Source organism: Prinia subflava, chromosome 4 (genome assembly GCF_021018805.1).
Source record: "Prinia subflava isolate CZ2003 ecotype Zambia chromosome 4, Cam_Psub_1.2, whole genome shotgun sequence".
In the NCBI taxonomy this organism is placed as follows: domain Eukaryota; kingdom Metazoa; phylum Chordata; class Aves; order Passeriformes; family Cisticolidae; genus Prinia; species Prinia subflava.
The window spans coordinates 37975927-37996591 of record NC_086250.1 but is presented as its reverse complement, the minus strand read 5'-3'; the positions used below and the strand labels follow the sequence as shown (position 1 = coordinate 37996591).

The following is a 20665-nucleotide window of genomic DNA, read 5'->3' as shown; positions in this document are numbered from 1 at the left end:
TCCTGCTATTAGTTCTTTTCTTGTGCCTGTTGCTGCTACAGCACTGATGAACTGACCAAAGTGAGCCAAGTGAGTCCTGCTCTCTGCCCTATTTTTCAACTGTGTGCCAAATTCCAGTACAAGTTTTATCTGTGCCATGCACTGAGATAAAAAACTTCTTCATTACTTCCTTATTTCATATCCAGGAATTACCTCTGCTCTCTTGCTGCACTCATGTACTTAGACACATACTAGGTTTTGACTCTCTAATTTGTTACATTGACTAAGAGGTAACATTTTTGTATTCCTTATAATGTTTCTACTTTTCATTTTCAGAGGACAGCTTTTGATACAGTTTTTGCTGGATTGCACATTCTTGTCACTGTTTATCACTCCAACAGTGCCATATCAATTCAAGTTTGATTAGCTTTGATTTTATATTTACTTTATTGGCCATTTAGGAAACCCCAAAGGCCCTAAAGGAAACATTAGTTTTCAAAGAAAACTGTCTCACCAGTAACTACTCTGAACTGCTCATCCAGTTCTTTATGCAATGAATTTGTCCTTCATTGCATCAAAAAGCAATTTTTTCCCGATTGTTAGAATGTGGGTACTAAGTCAAGCTCCTGAAAAAATTAATACAGCTATGACCTTACCTTTGAACAGCCATAGACTGTAATGTCCTCTTAGGTTTCTCTGATGAGACCTGTTTTTCCATTAGATTTTGTTGACTGGTACACATAACATTTGAAAGCCTCATTTAATTATTAGTCTTTCTTTTGTGTCATTACTTTTCTTTGTGTCATCCTCTGCTCCTCCCCACAGCTGAAGGTGTGGCTGCCATGGTGGAGATGGGTGTATCAGGGCCTGTGTGAGTACAGAAGGCTGTGCAAGCCTGTGTGCAACAGGCACTTACCATTGCCAAAGAGCAGGTCTGTGGACAGGCTGGTTGCTGTTACACAGATGACAATTTGGATGAAGATGTACAGGTGATTAAGGAAGTTTTCCATTACTCAAAACAGGCCTGTTTTGCTCACAGCAGCTCATTTCTATCCTCACTGCTTAGCTGAAGCTCAGTAATACTGAAACTGGTAGGTTTTAGGATGTCCCTGAGAAACCCTTTTGGCACCCACGCTTCCTTTCTATGTTCCCATTTCTTAATAGAAGCTCTTGGAAAATCTACTGGCTTATCAGCCAGTAAATGAAAACAACTCTTTTACTGCTGTGGCCCACAGTCAGCACATTGCAAGATCTCCCCAGGGATCTGCTTGCGCACCTCTCTCACCCTGAGCAGAGTCTGAGGGAGCCTGCATGACCACTGACATCCCCATCTCCTGCTGTACCACACAGCAGCAAGTTATTCTGCTGCAAAGTTCCATTTTTATACATCCCATGAAGTGAATACAGCCCTGTGGGTTTGTTCTTGAACCTGCCTCCTTCCACATTTGGAAACATTGGCATGACTGTTTAAATGAAGTTTAAAGTTAATAAAACCAGCCAATGACTGGTACCTATTCTAGGTGGTTTATGATTGTGTGGGTCTCATTTTTACTTTATAAATTTTAACCAGTTCTGCTTTCCTCTGGAATTTCCCTGGTCTGCCAACATGTGTTTAAAACGAGCATTTCTGTGCCTTTTTTTTTTTTTTTTTAATGTTTTCAGGCTTAATACTGTTACAGCATACATCTAGTAAACAGACTTCCACAGAAGGGAAGTTTTGTCTTTTGTAACTCTGACATTTTAAAACTATTACCTTTATAAGCCATTGGTTTACTCTCTCTTAGAGGGTTAGGGCCTCTCATTTGGAGTTGGAACATTGTCTTTGCTCCTGAAAGTGGAAACACCAATGGCAAGGGGTCAGGGAATAGTAGAGCAGCATGCTTGCTCTTCTTAGCATGCACCCAGGATGCTGCTTGTCAGTAAGGGATCTGTCACAATTGCAGGGGGATGGTATTTGGCATTGCCATACGTCAGTGTGGGTGCATGAAAACCATACTGCAAAGCAGCAAAGAATTCAGAACTGCTTTTCCTGGAGGGAAATGACATTTGCAGACAATTCTGCTTCAACATGGAGACTTGAACTTTTAGAAAATAATAGTCTTTTTCTTTACGAGAAAAAGTAACATTGTTTCTTGCTGGCCTTGTTTCTTAGGCCAAAATCAGAATCTATGTTTTATTTATTCCTTTAAATCAGAAAAAAAAATCATGCTGCACAAAGTATCTAAGGGTATTACTGAACCTGTCAAGTACATCTCTGTGGAGACATGGAGTCTCTCAGCAGCGAATGAGTGGGTAAAACACATTCAGAAAAGTCCCTCCAGGTTAACAATCTTTACAAATTATTTCCCCTTCCCCTTCCCCTTCCCCTTCCCCTTCCCCTTCCCCTTCCCCTTCCCCTTCCCCTTCCCCTTCCCCTTCCCCTTCCCCTTCCCCTTCCCCTTCCCCTTCCCCTTCCCCTTCCCCTTCCCCTTCCCCTTCCCCTTCCCCTTCCCCTTCCCCTTCCCCTTCCCCTTCCCCTTCCCCTTCCCCTCCCTTCCCTTCCCTTCCCTTCCCTTCCCTTCCCTTCCCTTCCCTTCCCTTCCCTTCCCTTCCCTTCCCTTCCCTTCCCTTCCCTTCCCTTCCCTTCCCTTCCCTTCCCCACATGCTTTGCTCTTCACATTTATTATTTGTCTTCTGAACCTTAATCTTTCTTTTTGACAATATTATTAACTTCATTTTAAGTGAGTTTTTGGTTGTTATTGTTGGGTTGGGTTTTTTTCCCTGTTCTGATTTCTTGCTTTTTTGGACATCTTGTACTCTTATGGACATGGATCTTATACAACTGTACATTATTTAGCTGAGATTTTGTAATATGATTATTTTCCAAACAAATTCAATAAATTCAGAACATTTTTCTGCAAGTATATCAAATTATGCTCAGAAATGTTCTCCAAAGGAAAAATAGGGAAAAAAAAGACTGACATTATCTGCAAGTCAACTTCTACCCTTATAATATTCAATACATAATTGTCCCGGAAATGAGTTGTGTGTTGTCCACAGCTTGGGAGGTGCTGTTTATGCTGTTGTAGGTTTGATCAACCATGGTATCTCCACTAAAAGCTACTGCATACACTTAAGTTCACAGTGGAATCAACACATTTAATATTTTTGTAAGGAGATCTAATAATGCAAGCTGAAAGAACATTGTTTTCACTTTTAGAGATTATACCACCTGTGAAATAAAACACCAGAAATGATTGAAAGTCATGTCAATGGATACAGTAGTACAATTTGGTTTGGTTTAATAACATGCAAAGTATGGTAGTATCTTTATGAAATATAAAATATATCTTGAAAGGCATTTCTCATGCAGATGTAATCAGAAACACAGATAACACAGAAGGTCTGTACAAGTGGTTTTAGGAAGCTGTGTAAAAAGAGGAAGAAAAATAAATTAAAGGAGAAAGAACCATTCTCTTTTCAAATTCTCTGAAACAAACACTTCCCAAATTAAATTAGCACTAATAAAATAACTTTGTAGAAGTCACAGATAGTTAAACCTATAGATTTTACAAGGCTGTGTATGAGATTACAGGGAAACATGACACTTCAGGTAGCTCTGACAGAATTTTCTGTTCTCAGCCAGATTAATTTCATTTAATACAGGTGACTGAAGTTTTGGAAAGTGCAGTACTTCTCATACAACAAAATCAGTAATCACAGCTTCCATACTAGAGAGGAAAACAGAAATGATGGAATACCATAGTTACTTGCAGCAGTCTAATATCTGTGGGAAATGCATCATTGAATTCTGCACCATGGAAGAATTCTTTGAGAAACAGCCAACCAGAACTGAGCTTCAGTCAGAGTCCTGCTTTGGTGTGCTCTCTGTTAGAAAAACAGTGCTCACAGTTCTGCTGTCAGGTGCATTCAGCACATGGACCTCATACCAAGAGTCCCTTGTGCAGCCCCTTCCAAAGCTTCAGCTCTCTTTCTCACTGGGAGATAGCCTCTATTCCCACTACAGTGTTCACTGGAGCAAAACATTTAGGACTGTTGAAAAATCACCCATGCAGAAAGTACCCTTTTAACAAATCAGATGTATTAGTATATGGATCATTTCTGGCAAAGAAGAACTGAAAAGTACAAATCAGGCACATTCTTCAGTACAATCCTGTGTATTTATAAAGAATGTACATGGAAACTGTTTTTGTTGAAAACAGTAAAAAGCTGTAAGAACAGGAAGGTTTTTGAAGACAGCCCTCCACCCAGCCATGGGTCTCAGCAGATGGATTTGCCAGCAGTTACCCAGGAAAGCCTCAACCCGCTGGGCCCTGCAAGCAGCTCGTACTCATGAGCGCTGATTTCCACTGTCTCTGGCAACCTTAATCCAAACTCCATGTTGCCTCCTTCTTCCTATTCAGCCTGAAAGAATAATTAACATGCCGGTCAGTTTTATTGCCTGTCCGCAGAAGGCATGTATGTCTGACAGAAGCCGGGATGACTTTTCAGCAAGACAGTATTTTTATAGCAACTTGCTGGAAGCACTTACATGCTAGTATAACTGGAAATTTATTTGAAGAAAAGATATGCCTAAAGATTGTGTCTGCATTGACTTTTTTTCCCTTGACCCATTTCCTTTATTTATTAAAAAGGTATATTTTACTTACGTCTGGAGGAAATAAAAACAATCCATTCTGTATGTGAATGTAATACTGTTCAGTGACAAGGCTTCTTATTTCGGAAAATCCAATCCTTGTTCTCATGGATGCATTCTCTGTTCTTTCTTTCCTCTATTCTTTCTCATACAACAGAGCATAAAGACTATCTGACAGAGAAAAAGGGAATTGCATTATGAAGCCCTTTCATAGGCACTATTTCTTACCACTAAATGATCTCTAGAGAGAGGTTGTGCTGCAGTTGTTTGGATCAGTTTGGGGGCATAGTTTTTATTAATGAATGATAGCCAGTTTTACAAGGCAGTTATCCAATTCTTAGAGTTATCCAAACTCTGCTGGACCCGTGCAGTCAAGGAACTCGATGGAAGAACGTTTTTCTTGTTCCTTTTTCCTCCCCTGCTCCCACACCCCGCTTTTAAAGTACTCTTTTACGGACTTCTATTTTGCAAACATTTAGAGACTAGCGCTGCTTAGTTCACAGGAACGAAAATCACACAAAATCCGTGCGGGTGCTCATTAGGGGCTTTCTGTTTTCCCGGGGAAGGGCTCGGTAGGTACGTGCGCTGCAGGAGGAAACCTCAGCCAGGGATTCAGGGACAAATCCTTACGGACTGCACGGCTCGCGCGGGATCGCGCCCTGGCCCCGCCCGCTGCGCCGGCCCCGCCCGCTGCGCCGGCCCCGCCCGCTGCGCCGGCCCCGCCCGCTGCGCCGGCCCCGCCCGCTGCGCCGGCCCCGCCCGCTGCGCCGGCCCCGCCCGCTGCGCCGGCCCCGCCCGCTGCGCCGGCCCCGCCCGCTGCGCCGGCCCCGCCCGCTGCGCCGGCCCCGCCCCAGGCCCCGCCCGACGGCCGCGGAGGGGGCGGGGCCTCTCGCCGCCGCCGCGTCCTCCCCTCCCATTGGCGGTGGGGGCTGCTCGTGACCGGGCGGTGCGTGACGTAGGAGGAAGAAGCCGCCATTAGGGGCAGCGGAGCTGCGGGCGCGGGGCAGGTTCGGCTGCCGTGTCCCTCTCCGGCCTCGGTCTCCGCGGCCTCGCTGGTGCCTCTCCATCCCCGCCAGCCCCCCTTGCACTCCCCCGCGGGTCTCCGTCCCGGTGGGCGGCGGCGGCGCCGCGGTGCGGCCCGTTGATGTGAGGCGCGGCTCGGCGGCGGGGCGCGGATGGCGGCGGGGGCAGGCGCGGCGGCCGGGGGCCGCAGCTTCTCCTTCAAGGTGGTGCTGCTCGGGGAGGGCTGCGTGGGGAAAACCTCGCTGGTGCTGCGCTACTGCGAGAACAAGTTCAACGATAAGCACATCACCACGCTGCAGGTGCGGGCCGGGGCGGGTGGCGGTGGTGTGGGGGGTCCCGCTGTTCGCCCCTCGCCGTGCGCACCTCCTCGCTCTGCTGGCACTGCCTTGTTCGCGGCCCGGCGGCAGCCGGAGCCGCCGTCAGCGCTCGCTAATGGTGGCTGTCCCTTGCCGCGTCTGCTGGAAGCCAGTTTGCTCTTTATTTTCACGCCTCAGATCTAAGTTGTCAATATGTTTAGGCCTCGTTTCTACTCTGCATACTAACTGCTCCGTTTTTTTCCAGTTACGTATGTGAATGTCCTCATTTGAATCTTGGAAATTATGATGCAAAAGTAATGGTGTTATTGTAATTATTGTTAGTGGACTGATGACTAAGTGTTTCATATACCCTGCATTTCTGTTAATCACACTCTTCCTCATGTTCTCAAATCCTAACACGAGCACTATCTAAACGTTTCTGTTTAAAGAGAACAGCTTTTACAAAATGGTTTATGAGATTAAGGCTTATGATTTAATAACGGGAAAGATTCTTAAAGTTTAACTGCTTGTCACGACAGTTCCCTGAGTTTTGGCTGGATTCTCAGAAGTCTGCTGTTATAAAGAATTATGAACGATGTTCTGGTAATGAAATGTGACAGGGTGCCTGTGTGAAAGTAATGGGTTTTTTCATGGCCTGCTAGTTGGTGATGGATGACATGTTTGCCATGGTACAGAATAAACTGCTTGTGCTGCACATAGGCTCAGAAAGCATGTTTTGAAGTTCATATTGTGAATGGTGTGTTAAGTCTTTCAGGATGTCAGCTTCCATAGGTAGAAGACTGGATTTAATGTGTACCACTCTTAATATATATATATATATATATTTAAATAAAGAAACAAAATCTGCCACTTGGTACACCTGTAGTTTTGAACTAATTTTGACTTTCTTGAAGTACAGAAGAAATAGTAGGTGATAGTAAAAGAAAATAGTTTTAAGGCAGCTATATGCCATTCCCTTACATTTTTGGGAAACTTCTTGAATTATGTATCTCAGAAGTAATTAATAGTGAAACTTTCCCTTAAAACCAAAGCAGCATTATCGATGCATTAGGAGCAATACAGGGAATGTTTTGTAAACAGGTAATGTAGCTCGATTTTTGCTGTGAAGAGGTAAGAAGGATCTTTTATACTTCGTTATCCTGTGTTCATATTCCGCTTTCGGGTTAATCCATTGGGAGCTTTACTAGGTAAGGTATTTAGGAAGCTACTTGTAGCTGCCATGCCACAGACGTAGTTGACACTTGGTGTGCCACAGAGATGCCTGATAGCTTGGTGTCGGAGGTGCAGCAGAAGTGTAGCATTGAGCAAACAAGCAGTTAAAGTGCATCAAAATGGTCATGTGCAGCTGAGTTCTCATATCCCATTGTTTTAAGAGTTGGTCCAAGTAGATTGTTGTGTGATGAAGCTTATGTTTGTTGTTTTGGGGTTTGTTCTTTAAATCTGTAGTGGAAAACCTAAAATTATAAGCAAAAATTGAGTTGGAATACAGGCTTGGGTCAGATATTTAAAACACACTTTTAAACTGCTCCAAAGTGCTGATAGGAAAATGTCTGTAGATAGTGTGGCTCCAGAGCTTTTGGTTTTGACTGTCTTGAGAGAGGTGTATTGAGGAGTGGAAGCACGTGCTCCCAATTCCTACTGAGATTTTTTTCTCCACCGTAACCAGGTTTGTGGTTGCTGCCTCTGTCTTTCGACTGTGCATTGTTTATCAAGTTGTTTGCTTTTCTGTTCTGAGCCTCCTTGGCCACATATGCATTTTACTGATTGTATAATATAATGTCAATTGCTGTTGAATCTTAGCATCATGTGCACTTGTAAAGTATTATCTTTATTGTTTTTATTTCTCTATGTCTTACAGTTCTAGAAAAAATTGAAGTGAGTTGTTTCACTATTAAATTAAAAGATAATTTAAAAATAAGATGAAGAGAAACTAGGGTATCTGATTAAGCAATGAAGTAACATGTTTGCAAAGCACCCTTTGTTTTTTAAGATAAAAGGCTTAATCTGATAAGGTTGCTTTGTTTCATGGCAACAGTTCAAAGTATTGCACCAAATTCCTTTTGGTCCAATAAAGCCAAAATTAGATAAATACTTTGCTCCTGGTCCAGCAAAGGAGTGACAATGATGAATCGTATGAAAAGATCACTAGATATTCAGACAAGAGCCTCTCCATCCACAATATTCTCTAACTTTAAAAGAGAAAGTATTGCAAAGTGCTTTATTCCAGTGTGCAACAAAAAGATTGGTGAGACTGTAACCTTCTGGAAACATCGTTTAGTGATGTTATTCTACTGTGAAGTTATTCTTTGTATACCCAAATGGGTAAGTTTCTTTGGTTCTAGTAACAGAAGACTCTGATTAAAAGGGAGCAGTTTCTCCTCCCTCCCCGCTCCCCTTCTCTCAGTGCTAACCAGAGCACACTGGAGCCTCCTCTGCGATGTGCTGCTGTGGTTCTGTTAGTATCAAGTCATGTCCTTAAGATATTGATGACCTGCATGTTGAAGTTAAGGTAGCTACTGATTCACAGAAGAAAGCATCTAGTTAGAACATTGTGGAAAAGCTGATGCAGGAAAAGTAGGGGGTTTTGCATGCAATTAATATACTTCATAACCTGTTGGCAGACCTGATAGGGCAGTTAGAATTGGTTCCCATTGTTTGAAATAATTAAGTAAATGCCCTCATCTTGATACAATAATTGTAAGATATGATATCAAGTGAACTGTGCTGGAATTAGTCCAATAATAAACCTACTGTCAAACTACTGGGTTTTTTAATTGAGTTAATTACCCAAGATAAATACAACTTCTGAATCCTGCTCTCTTAAATATGTGGAGAATTGTGGAATATCCAACCCAAGAGAGCTGCTGATGTGGTTGTAATTGTAGAGTTCCTGATTCCTGTGATGGACTTATCATAACCTGGAAGAGCTGTCCTGGCTATCAAGATAGCTAGGGGTGAGTGGAAGACAATGGAATGAAGTTCAGTGCTGTATGCACTGTTTGTATGCCTGACCTGCTTCTCTTGAACATGAAACACTCAAGCGCAGGTGCCACACACCTGCCTTTGTTCAGGAACTTTCAGGAGACTCTCCTCCAGCTGTGTCTTCCTTGTGTTCTACTCAAGCCCCTTTATCAGCTCCTGGCAGGGCCTGGTGGGCATACAAAACTGAACTCATAGAAGAAAGAATTAAAAGAAAGAAAATATTTCCTACAGCCACATGAAAAGATTGGAATTTTAGCTCTTATAATTGCATTATTCTTTTCCAAGTGCCTAAGTATTCTTCAAACCAGTCATAAGACAGTAGAGTCAAAATATGAAAATTAGAAGCTTCAAAGAGTTGTTTGAAGTTACTTATCTTTGAATTAACCATGGTCCTATGAGTTTTTGAAAGTCCTAGCAAAAATGAACTGTCATAGTAATTAAAATAATGTGGAAAAGAGCTACTGATTGTAAATGGAGTCACAACTCAGACTTGTAGTAGTCAATTCAGTAACTTCTTGGGAGATTAGAGAAAATGTTAAAGCTTTTTCTATGTGTAATTACCTAATGCCCTGTAGGTACTCAAAGGTTTTGACTTTGAAACTTGACAAACTTTAAAATCTTGGCAACCGACTTTTTCTCTAAACTGCCTCAAAACAGAAGTTAAGGCTCTTTCTTATGTGCTGGGTTTTCCCAAATTTCTAATAACTGCATAGTCCTGCTCTTCACTTGGTTGTTTTTCTCCTTCACTAACCTCAGAATGGTTGGGGTGGGGTATGGGTATGTTGAAAGGTTAAAAAATACTAGCTGATTTGTCTTTGGCATGTTTGCCACTGTGGATGTAAAATATGTTTTATTGATGGTAAATGCACTGAACTTACCCATGCCTACTAATTCATGAGCAGAGCATGCTAACTGTATTCAAGTGTATGAACAAAACAAAGAAGAACAAAGCATTAAATGTGTATTATAGTATTGATGATTTTCTCCAGCATGTTCACAAAGCTTTCTGTTCATTACTAACCATGACTGCTTCAAATACCAGGTTCCAATCTTGTTATCAGACAGATCTGCTGTAATCAGGGTATCTGATAGAGGATACTGTCTCTCCTTTTTTGATTATGGGCTTAAGACTTTAGATAGACTAAAACTTAATCATTACAAATTCACCAAGTTTTGATACAGAGAGCAAGTATGATAGCCCAGGGCTACGTACCCTTGCCACAGTCTCCTATGGTTGTGGATGTTTTTGTAGTACTAAAAAGTCTTATTTGCAGGTAGGAGTCTTTTAGTGCTGGAGTATATAAAAAAAGGAAATCTGTATCTGAGTGATAAAATACAGTATTCTTGTCAAAAGCTGTAGTACCTGAAGGACAGGTTATACTGAAGCAAGACCTAGCTATGTAGAAAAACCAACTTAAGTTTTTGGTCTGTTGGATAGGAGATACATTTGTGCTATTAACTGGGTGCATGTCTAAAGCTACAGTGATGTGACTTTATGGATATTGAGTTCTCCGTGGTTTTAAATATAAATCCCCTTTCTGTGAAAGATTTTTCTGCTCAGAAACTGATTTTCAAATACTTGTGTGGAATTCACATCAACTGAGCAGGTTTGTATTGTTGGTGTTATGGCAAAAGCAAACATTGCTCAGAAGAACTTTTCTTTTGAGATTTGCAGGAGAATATTGAGTACTATTGTACTGCAGATCAATAAAATATTGGCAGATAAGCTTGATTCATTGTGCCTAACAATAGCTTCTCTCCCTGTGGCTCAAGTGTTGGTGAATTAAAACTTCTGAAGTAGCCTCCAAGCTTTCAGCTTTTAAACTGTGGTGTAATACAAGAAATGATGAGGACTACTGATGAGTTAATCCTCAGGGACAGATGTTTGAAAGCCATCAACTTCTTTCTCTAGAGTTTTTAATAAAAGAATGAAAAGTTTTCTGGTGTTGAAGATTTGCTACTCTTGTGTTAAGCTGCTTGTTACAGGTTGGCTAGAGGGTCAAATCTATTTAATGTGTGTCTGGAAGTTTTTCCAGGCTTCTGACACTACAGTGAGTCCCTCCCTTCACTGTGGACTGAGGGAGTAGTTACGTTGAACACAAGGGTTGTAGTGATCAGTTCTTTGCTATCCGCTCTTCGAAAGTGTCTGTTTTCTTCTGGTCTGTTCTCTCTCTCTGTTACTTTTATCAGATTTCATGGAAAGGTCTGGGGAAAGGTACAATTTAAAGATGAGAAGGTTTTTTAATCATCTCATCTTGGGTCATACAGATGCCAGGGAAGTAGCTGAAGAGTAGGAGCTGCTCTATCAACTGAATGTTGAATGACTTTAACTATAATACAGGCAGCACTTCAGAAAGGCACTTTGATAGCAGTTTAGGCTGGTGTACATTGAACTGTTGTGGTCTTCTGTGTGCATTCTGGTTGCTTGTGTAGTTAAGCACCAAGCTGGTTCAAGCAGCTAGTGTGGCCCAGGACACTTTGCACATATGTGACTCTTGGTTCTGTGACTGGTCAGTGCTTGTACTGAGAGCTCCTCTTGAGCTGCTAATCCAGCCTAAAATAATCTGTGATGCATTTATCATAAAGTACCAAGAGTACGTGTTTGAACCCAAATGCAAACTGAGGTAAAATTGAAAGGAAAACTGACTATAATTTAAAGCAGAATACAAAAGTTAGCCCTGAATTGTTTGATACAACATGTTACTGCTAGTCTTTAGAATGGAGGGAGCAGGTTCCTAATGCACCAACACCTTCAGACCCTCTTCTGGTCCATTAAACTTGGATTAAACTGTATTCCCTTTTTAGCTGTCAAATTACAGACTTGGTGACAGAGGTGGTGTCTGAAAATGTGAATCATGCAAGTTTGGAGGAAACCAGACCTACTCAAGTTACTGCAATTAGATTAACCTTGCAGTGTACTCTAGTTCTGTAAAACATTTCCAGAAGTTAAAGTAGTGGAATTCTAAAGCAGCTTGTATGCTTATTCTCAGCTCAAACGAAAACACAGAACCAAAAAACAGATGAGGGTGGGTTGTGGGCTTACTTCAGCAAAAAAATGGAAAAGTTACAGATAAGGAAACGAATGTTTCCAAGATATTTAATAATAAATGAAAACAATTGTTTATGGTTCTCATGACTTACTAATAGTCAACTACTTTGTCTAATTCCTGCAGATTAAAAATCCTGTTAGACAGGTTCCTGCCCAAACTTCATGTACTCTTGCGAAATGCTTTGAGTTCAGCTTAGATTTATCGGTGTTGTGAATTCAGACTCTTTCCACACAACTCATCCTTTCCAAATCATTTGAAACAACAGCAAAAAGATGCAGTGAATGATTGGCTTAACCCAAATTTATTTAGAATAGGCTGCTGGCAAACTGTAGTGAAATGACTAACTGGCTTAGTATTGACTTAGCCTTCTTGCTTACAGAGTCTTTCAGTCTGGAAATTTGTGTTTTATTGATTCTGATGCTTTATTAATAAATTAATTTGAAGTCAAATTATGTGTTTGGTGTGTAAACTGAACTTTAATCTGTTTTGCTTTCCAGGCATCTTTTCTTACAAAGAAGCTAAATATTGGTGGAAAAAGAGTAAATCTTGCAATATGGGTATGTTTACATTTCTGGTTTTTTTCTCCTTAGCTCATTAGAATGTTTTTCTGGAAAAAAAATTGCTTAGCCTTACTGTATCACTAGTTTTGGGCACTTTTTATTAAAATAAACTTCCCAAGTATTTGGATTTCCTTGAAGTATTGTTTATTTTGTCTTAAATGCTAACAAGTGCATTTTAAATGCAGGATACAGCTGGTCAAGAAAGATTTCATGCGTTGGGGCCTATCTACTACAGGGACTCCAACGGCGCTATTCTAGTATATGACATAACAGATGAAGACTCTTTCCAGAAGGTACTGGGCAGCTTTTGTGTCTAAACTGTGAACTGGTTGAGTGATAATCTGTGAGGTGTAAACAGAAGTCTGCTCTTTTCAGCAATATATATTATATTTGTAGATCATGTAATGGACATATACAGCTGATAGCATTCTTTTGAAGACTGACTTCTGTGCTATCAGGTTATTCAAAGAACACCAGAGGATTAGCTCAGTTTCTTAGAGCACAGTGCTAATAAGGCCAAAACTGTGGGTTGGATCCCTGTATGGGCCATTCATTTAAGAATTGCACTTCATGATCCTTGTGGGTCCCTTTTAACACAGAATAAACTGTGATGTAGCTGTGTGAGTTACCTGTGACAGGCTATAATCATAAACTTGGACTGTTGTCATGGTATGCCATACATCTTCACTGTCTAAACCAAATTACTAAAAGATACTAAGTGACATGGCCTTTTACAGATCTGAAAACTCTGAAATTGCAGTACTGATAGTGGAGACATTACCTTCTCTATGATAAGTTATTTGTTCTTCAAAGCCTCATCAAAATGTGTAATTTGATGGCTAGTTATTTTATGGCTGTATTAGTAGATTAGTTTGATCAGGTGAGTTTTTTCTACCCTGTGTCAATCTATGTTCCCACTATAGGATGTTTCAGTGGAAAACTGGTGACACTTTTCCAAGCAAGTTTCTCTCTGATTAGCTTTTGGCAAAACCAATTCGACTTTTGTGTAGTGAGAAGTAAGAAATTGTGGTTGTATGGGCAAGGCTTGGGTTAGCAGTGACAGAAATAGGGTAAAGGGTACAGATCCACAACAGCTTAATTAATTTAAATGGTCTGGTGTAGGGCAAGTAAAGCACTTGTGCTAGCAGTGAAATACTTGCCACCACCTGTAGAATGGTTATGACTTGTGGATACTGCTTCAACTTGTACCTTTCCATGCTGAGCACTACATAATAATAAAACCCAGTGATACCAAAACATTTAGATGTGCAGAAAAAAAGAGGGAAGGCTGATTTACAAAGTTACTGCAGAAGTACTCCTGTATCATGTAGCCTAACTTATTTTTAGATTCTTGAAGTGATTGCCTCTCTTCACAATTATTCCCTTAAAATGGCAGTTCCTAAGTCAATGCAGTTATCATACAACTTTCAAAGCACAAGAACAGATTTGATAACAGATACTTTACCATCACCTGACTCAACATGCTTGTCCCATCTGTTCTCTCATGAAATACACATGTTATAGTCTAACCTGAAAAACTCAGTTCAGGTGCTTCTACCTTTAAAGTACCATTTGTGGACTATCAGTAAGTGCCTGTTGATAAAAAATCTCATGTCTGACCTAAAGTGGCCCATGCAGTGAACTTGCTATATTGAGTGTGGTGAGTTATATTTCTGGAGTAATTGAACCATTTTATCTAAGTCATTTGCTCTTAATTTCACCTGTGAAATACAAGCTGCTGAACAAGGGCCATGTGTAGCTATCTAAAGAATATCTTTCCATCTATGTTGCTCTAAACATTTTTGCTTTACATTTAGACTAGATGGTTAATGAAGGAAATGGGATGGTTCCACATTGCCTAAGTTAATAGTATAGTGAAAACAAACTCACCTCTGTTCTTTTTGCAGGTAAAAAACTGGGTTAAGGAATTAAGAAAAATGTTGGGAAATGAGATCTGTTTATGTATAGTAGGTAAGTGTTTTCCAACATGACTGAATTGGAAGTATCTCTTTTGATTAATAGCATCTTCCCAAATGCTGCTTTGACAGCTTGTACATGTAAAGGGGTAAAGCTTATGTTAGATATTTAAAATTAAACTGGAGCTAGGGTTTCAGTAGATCACATTGAGGAAAATAAGAGTTTGATTGAAAAAATAAGCTGTTTACTTATACACTATTACAAGTGCATAGTACACACACCTGCAGGTGGTAGTTTAACAAAAAAAGTATATTATCCTTCTTTCAAGTACTCAGACTCATGGCTTTTCTTGGTGGCATAGCCTAGGTGCTTGTCTTTTTTGATAACGAAGTGCTTGCAGGTTGGAGCAAGTCTTAAAGCTTGGATATTTCAATGCAAACAGAATGCAACAGAAATGCTGGGTTTAATTTAGATCTGATCTAATTATTAAAACACTTTCATGTAGTTAGATATCTGGACATTCTACAAAAATTACCTCTACAGCACATGGAAGGTGCTAATAAATCACAAAAAAAAAAGGGGCAAAAAGGCTGAATTGGGTGATTTACATGGAGGAATTTAGCTGTCCTGAGCTCTCTACAGAAGTAGCACTTCATTGTTTGTAAATGCGTGTGTGAAAGAAGATTCTCAAAACATACTGTCCTTGAAAGTGAGATGTGTAAGAGCTGGTCTTTACTGGGACAGCTTGAGAAAATGGAGTACCATGATTACTTGTCTGCCTTCTTTTGGGGTAATTTTAAAGTACAAAGACTTAAAATATTAACATGTTTTCAACAGGTAACAAAATAGACTTGGAAAAAGAGAGACATGTTTCAGTGCAAGAAGCAGAAATGTAAGTCACACTTATTACTAATAGAAACAGTCATTGTGGAATTATGCTGGAGTAATAAACTCGTGATGCTGTTAACATAGCAGCCAGCTAGGCACTGCTGGCTTATGCCTGCCAGTTGTTGAGTGTTCTGTTAGTATCTGAGTCACAGGGTGTCCTGGCTGGCCAAACTGTAGCTTGAGAGTTGTTTGTGATTAAAGTCAACATTTGCAGTTTAAATCCATTTCTAGTCATGAAATTTTCTTAATTTCATCTAGTGTTGCATCAGTCCTGGCGGTACCTTTGTATTAAATAAGCATGTGTAAATTAACTCTGAAGATAGACTAAAACCTGTTGTGATCATCTCACTCCTTCATGTAAAGTGTCTTAGAAAGATTGAGTCCTTTACTACAGTGAGGCTCCATATCTGCATTTCTACAGGTATGCCGAATCTGTTGGAGCAAAACATTATCATACGTCAGCTAAACAGAACAAAGGCATTGAAGAACTGTTTCTTGACCTTTGCAAAAGTAAGTATTCTGTAGTTTGTTGGTAAGAAGCTCATTCATAAAATGCTTCAGGCTTCAGAAATACTTGTCAGGCCGTATAGAAAAGTTTTAGTGTAAATTACTACTTAGAACTGACTTCAGTCTACTTCAAGTCACTTGTGTTCTGTAACAGCTCTGGAAGCTTGATGTATGGATGCTTACAATATTGCAAATTCATGCTGTACTCCAAAAATGTCTTGGTTATTTGTTGGAGCACTGACTGCTGTTCTACTAACCACGCATAAGTAGTGACTCAAATCAAACTTCATGTTACTGGTCTCACCTCTGCTTGCTTCAAACACTCTGTTTCAACCTCTTTCAAAAATCTCCTCAAATAATGTCAATTACCAATCATGAACTCAGAGCTTTAATAATGCAAATTTTACTCAGAAATCTAAACAAACAGTAAAGATCATGGTATGTGGGATGAAAATCCAACACAAGCAAATCAACCTATTAGTTGTATTTCTGTGATTAAAGAATTTAAGGAAAAGATCTCTGTTTCTGAAGAGGTAGTGGGTTGGGGTTTTTAAGGGGGGATTTTTTCAGGAGGGTGGAGTTTGTTTGTTTGGGGTTTTTTAACAGTGTTAATGATATGGGTGGGTAAATCTAGCTTTTGAAGTTACTAACTCCAGGAACACTTGAGGTTCTCTACGGTCTGCCCTAGTTACCAGGAGCTGCTGTGTGTTGGGTGCTCTAGAAAAAAGATCTAATATGTTCTTGGAGCTATGCCGTGTGATACCCGAGTACTTAGTTCTGCATAACAAATAGGAAAACTATTCTTGCTGATCTCTTGTCTCTGTGCATATAGTTCAGATAGGTTGAGGTAGCAGAGTCTTAAAGTAAAAATGTAGTGGAATGTCATTTAATATACTTCTTTCTTTACAGGAATGATTGAAACTGCTCAAGTGGATGAAAGAGCAAGAGGCAATGGCTCCAGTCAGTCAGGAATAGCAAGGCGAGGTGTACAGATTATTGATGATGAACCACAAGTACAGAGCAGTGGAGGGTGCTGTTCTTCTGGATAATTATAAAACTGTGCATCACTGCCCTGTTGATATGAAGACTGCCATATTCCAAGTCACACATTCTTTACCAATGGAGTAATAGAATTAACAGTATTTAAAAATAATCACATGTAACACTGCAGAGACCTTAAGTGCTAAACTAGTGGCGTCTGTGACCAGAGAATTGGCATTTTCTACAGTGGTTAACAAAGCAATTACCAATGGCCTTTTTACATATTTTTCTTTAATGAGAAATAATATGCATGTAGAAAAGACCTACTTAAAGGCTTCATTTATATTCTTTTAAATCAGATCATTATTTAATAACTTATATACATTGTTGTTGGAATGGTATACGTTTTTGCAGCTCTTTGTATTTTGTGGTAGATGGAATTGTATCACTTCTAAAATGCAAATTGATTTTTTTTAAATTAGCAGATATCTGAATTAATATTTTTGCAGGGCCTCCACAAGCCTATAACTCAACTACTTTGATATATTCTGTTCATCTCTATGCCAAGCTGATAAAATACATTGTAAATTACATATTAAATATTTTATCTGCTTTTACAGTTGCAGGTGCAGAAATATGTACATCAGTCTTGTCAGTGATTGTGAAGTGAATAAGTCAGTGAAAGATGCAAACTTTCCATGTGCACTGTTAAATTGCTCATTCTATTCCCTTACCTGAGAACAGCTTTGTTTTGGGTGCATCTGTAGCTACAGCAATTCTCTAATCCATTTCTGGAAGCAGCAGTATTTAGAGTATCCCCTTGCTGGAAAAGAATGTTTCTGTAAACTGCTGTTTAACACTGAGGTGTTTGACTTGCAGCTAAAACAGTTGGTGCATGCACATTCCTTGCCTCTGCAGTTACTTTGTCCTCTCAGAAGATCCCCAGAAAGTCAAAGCAGCTTTAGCCCTCATCTGTCTGGTAGCCAGTAAACCAGATGCATGGGAAACTCGTTAGCTGTTTTAATACATTTCTTTCCAAAGACAGCATTATAAACTATTCATGAGCATATTTTTTTCCCTGCAGGGCTTGAGTGAACAATTAATTGGCATTAACTAGAACTTCTAATTCAGATTGATTAAATTGAAGATGTGAAACTTGCCAGATGTAGCTGTAACTTTGGGGATTCTAGGCAGAATTGAACTTATTCCCAACTTGCTTATTCTCCTGTAAAGCATTTTGAAAAAGCCCACTTAAATTTCAGGAGGAGGGGTTTCAGAAAAAATGTGTAAACTACTATCACAAAAGAACACAAATGGTGGTAGCTGAAACTTCAAAATGTTTTGTGCTCTGACTTTTTTTACTTAAGTTGTCATGCTTGGAAAAACAGTAAAGGTGATGTCTATGACAAAGTAGAATATCCTTGGCCTTCCTTTTTCTGAAAGGTAGATTTAGTATTGCATATGAATGCACTGAATGGTGTGGGTATGTTCTGATACACAAAAAAGTAGTGGTAATGAATTAGTCTGTGTAAGAGAAGTGTGCTGTCTTCAATCTGATTTTTATTTTCTCTGAAATAATAGACGGCTTTGATACAGACTGATCCTGGTGCATTTTCTCCTTTTTTGCCTTAACTGTGGTATAGATAGATTTTCATAGACTACCACTGCTGTGCTCTTCTGACATGTTTGTATGCATGATGGAGAAAGGTGATCTGTTCATGCTAATGAAGATAATTTTTGGCTGTGCAGAGCTTTGGTGTGAATCTGAGATCTGTGATTATATATGTCAACATGTAGCAACACCATCAACTTTCACATATCTAACAACAGTGAGGTCTGGAAAAGTTGAAAACCAGATTGGTTTGATCTAATGCTGGTATCTGACCGCCTTACAAGTGTTACAATACGAAGAGTGAAAATACGAAGAGTGAAATTGTCAAGTCTTGGATGTTCAAGAAAGGAATTGTCTCAGAAGAGGAGTTTCAGATTTTTTGATTCAAATTTAATTTTTTCCATCTCTGCAAATAAAACCCCAAACAGCCCCACTTCAATTAAACTTAGTTGAAGTAGTGTGTAGAATATATCTTTTTTCTGCCTGCAGCTGAAGAGTTTTTAGTGTATTGTGGGGTAGGGGCATCCCATGTGACTTCTGGCAATTGCAGAACTGACGAAGGCATGTTGATACTAGCTCTTAATTCTCTTACAGAATTAAAACTATTACTACTGAAAACTTTGGTGGGGATAAAGAAGCTTACAATTCTGTAATACTAAAAAGGTTTTGGTTGCTATTAGTGGAATATTTTTTAAAAAAATCTCAAGTTACTTTTCTTACTTAAGCTACAACATAAAAAACTCACTGGAAACCTTCCTGTCTAAGCTGTGGTTTGGTCGGACTTGATTTATGAAACTTAAAACCTGTATTTGCAGGGTATCATTATATAACTGGATGAAAGGATAGCTTTGCGAAGTCAGGGAAGCCGGTTGAAGACTAGACAGAAGTGAAAACATGAATTGTTTAGACTGATTAACATAAGACTTCAGCTGTTCATTGTTAGCAGACAAAATACAACAGTTCAGGAAAAAGCATCTTTGTCAAAGAGACTGAGAATGTTCTTTGCACTTGACATACAGAAAAGCTGTCCTATAGCTTTTCTGTATTTGAGCAGGATCTTACTCAAGTAACCTGGTGTTACTAGTGCATGGCTTGCTTTTCAAGAATCTTGAACCTTGTATTTGATCTAGATTGCCTGGTTTGTACATCTGACTGTTTTTCTTGTTGCTGATTTCTGTGGCTGTAAACAAGTAAGCTATTTCTCATTCTTTTGAGAAGTGAAAGAGAACAAGGCTGTGTGTCTTTGGAAAGTACCTCTGTTGTGGAGCAAATAGCCAGACGTTGCTAGACACCTACTGTAGCATGTGTAAATCAACACTGAGCACACTTCCTCGGAGCTGACAGAGATTACTCACTTACATACTAAAATAAAGTGGTCTTACTTTGTACAATACCTTTCTAAATCAACTTCTAAGTGCTTGCTCATGGTCTTGATGCTGCTACTATGAATACATGAGCTGCCAAAGAAACTTTATCCCTTGCTGAAATAAAATCCAACCAGCCAAAGTCCAACCGCTGTAATGCAACAGTATGTATCTATGTTAGGAGTTATGGACATGCTTAGACTTTACTTCAGAAACTATAAAAGATGGGATAGACCAATTCAGACAAGGACACGCAAATTCAGATGTGTAGTATTTGAAGGTGACTGTGTAGTATTTGTGTAGTATTTGAAGATGACTGTAATTAGCTGCAAAGACTGGGAGAGATGGCTTCATCTGGTTAGCAGTGATCTTGCACATGATTCCAAAATAGGGGTATCTAGATGAATTGTGTGAGATGGTCTCTTGAAGCAGTCAAGTAACTGAGTGTTAGTTTGATTATATTACATGCCTTTCTTCAGTGTTCACACATTGTGGACAGGTGTTTTTGCATCTACCACATTGAAAACTGCCTACAGTTCTTAAAGAACTTAGTAATTTCTACTTTAGTTTCCAAACCAGATGAAAAAAGCTTTACAGAAAGGTATGAAGTTCTGGAAAGTGGTCAGATCTCAAATGGGGTTCTCCAAAAATGTTGGATGCTGTCAGAAAAGAAACTGAATGCAGGTCAGGAATCTCCATAAGCTGAAAACAGTTAAATGATACGAACAGTAGATAATGGGAATAAGAGCTGAAACTAGCCACATCCCATTTTTCTGCTTTTAGTGGAATGAAAAGGAGAAGTAGGTAAAAGAATGTTGGAAAAACTGAGGGTGCTGGAGGTAGGCTGCT

General features: G+C 39.7%; 1 protein-coding gene and 1 long non-coding RNA gene across 2 annotated transcripts; one reads left to right on the top strand and one right to left on the bottom strand.

Annotated features, from left to right (window-relative positions):
- Nucleotides 1–3559: 3559 nt before the first annotated feature.
- On the bottom strand, nucleotides 3560–5285 carry LOC134549360 (uncharacterized). The gene is made up of 3 exons (XR_010080077.1): nucleotides 5246–5285; nucleotides 4629–4786; nucleotides 3560–4383 (listed from the first exon to the last, which is right to left on the bottom strand). It is a non-coding gene; the product is annotated as an uncharacterized LOC134549360 (long non-coding RNA).
- A 257-nt stretch (nucleotides 5286–5542) lies between these two features.
- On the top strand, nucleotides 5543–18441 carry RAB21 (RAB21, member RAS oncogene family). Its single transcript, XM_063396451.1, has 7 exons — nucleotides 5543–5937; nucleotides 12485–12544; nucleotides 12733–12840; nucleotides 14455–14518; nucleotides 15302–15356; nucleotides 15774–15862; nucleotides 16769–18441. The coding sequence occupies exons 1-7, from the start codon at nucleotides 5791–5793 to the stop codon at nucleotides 16906–16908; spliced, it is 663 nt and encodes a 220-aa protein (XP_063252521.1). The 5' UTR covers nucleotides 5543–5790; the 3' UTR covers nucleotides 16909–18441.
- The last annotated feature ends 2224 nt before the right edge of the window (nucleotides 18442–20665 follow it).

Bases quoted from the DNA above. Each gene is read 5' to 3' on its own strand.
- RAB21 (XM_063396451.1), top strand. From the start codon at position 5,791: ATGGCGGCGGGGGCAGGCGCGGCGGCCGGGGGCCGCAGCTTCTCCTTC. The intron at 12,841-14,454 runs GTACTGGGCAGC...TTCTTTTTGCAG, and splicing joins ATGAAGACTCTTTCCAGAAG to GTAAAAAACTGGGTTAAGGA. The intron at 14,519-15,301 runs GTAAGTGTTTTC...TGTTTTCAACAG, and splicing joins GATCTGTTTATGTATAGTAG to GTAACAAAATAGACTTGGAA.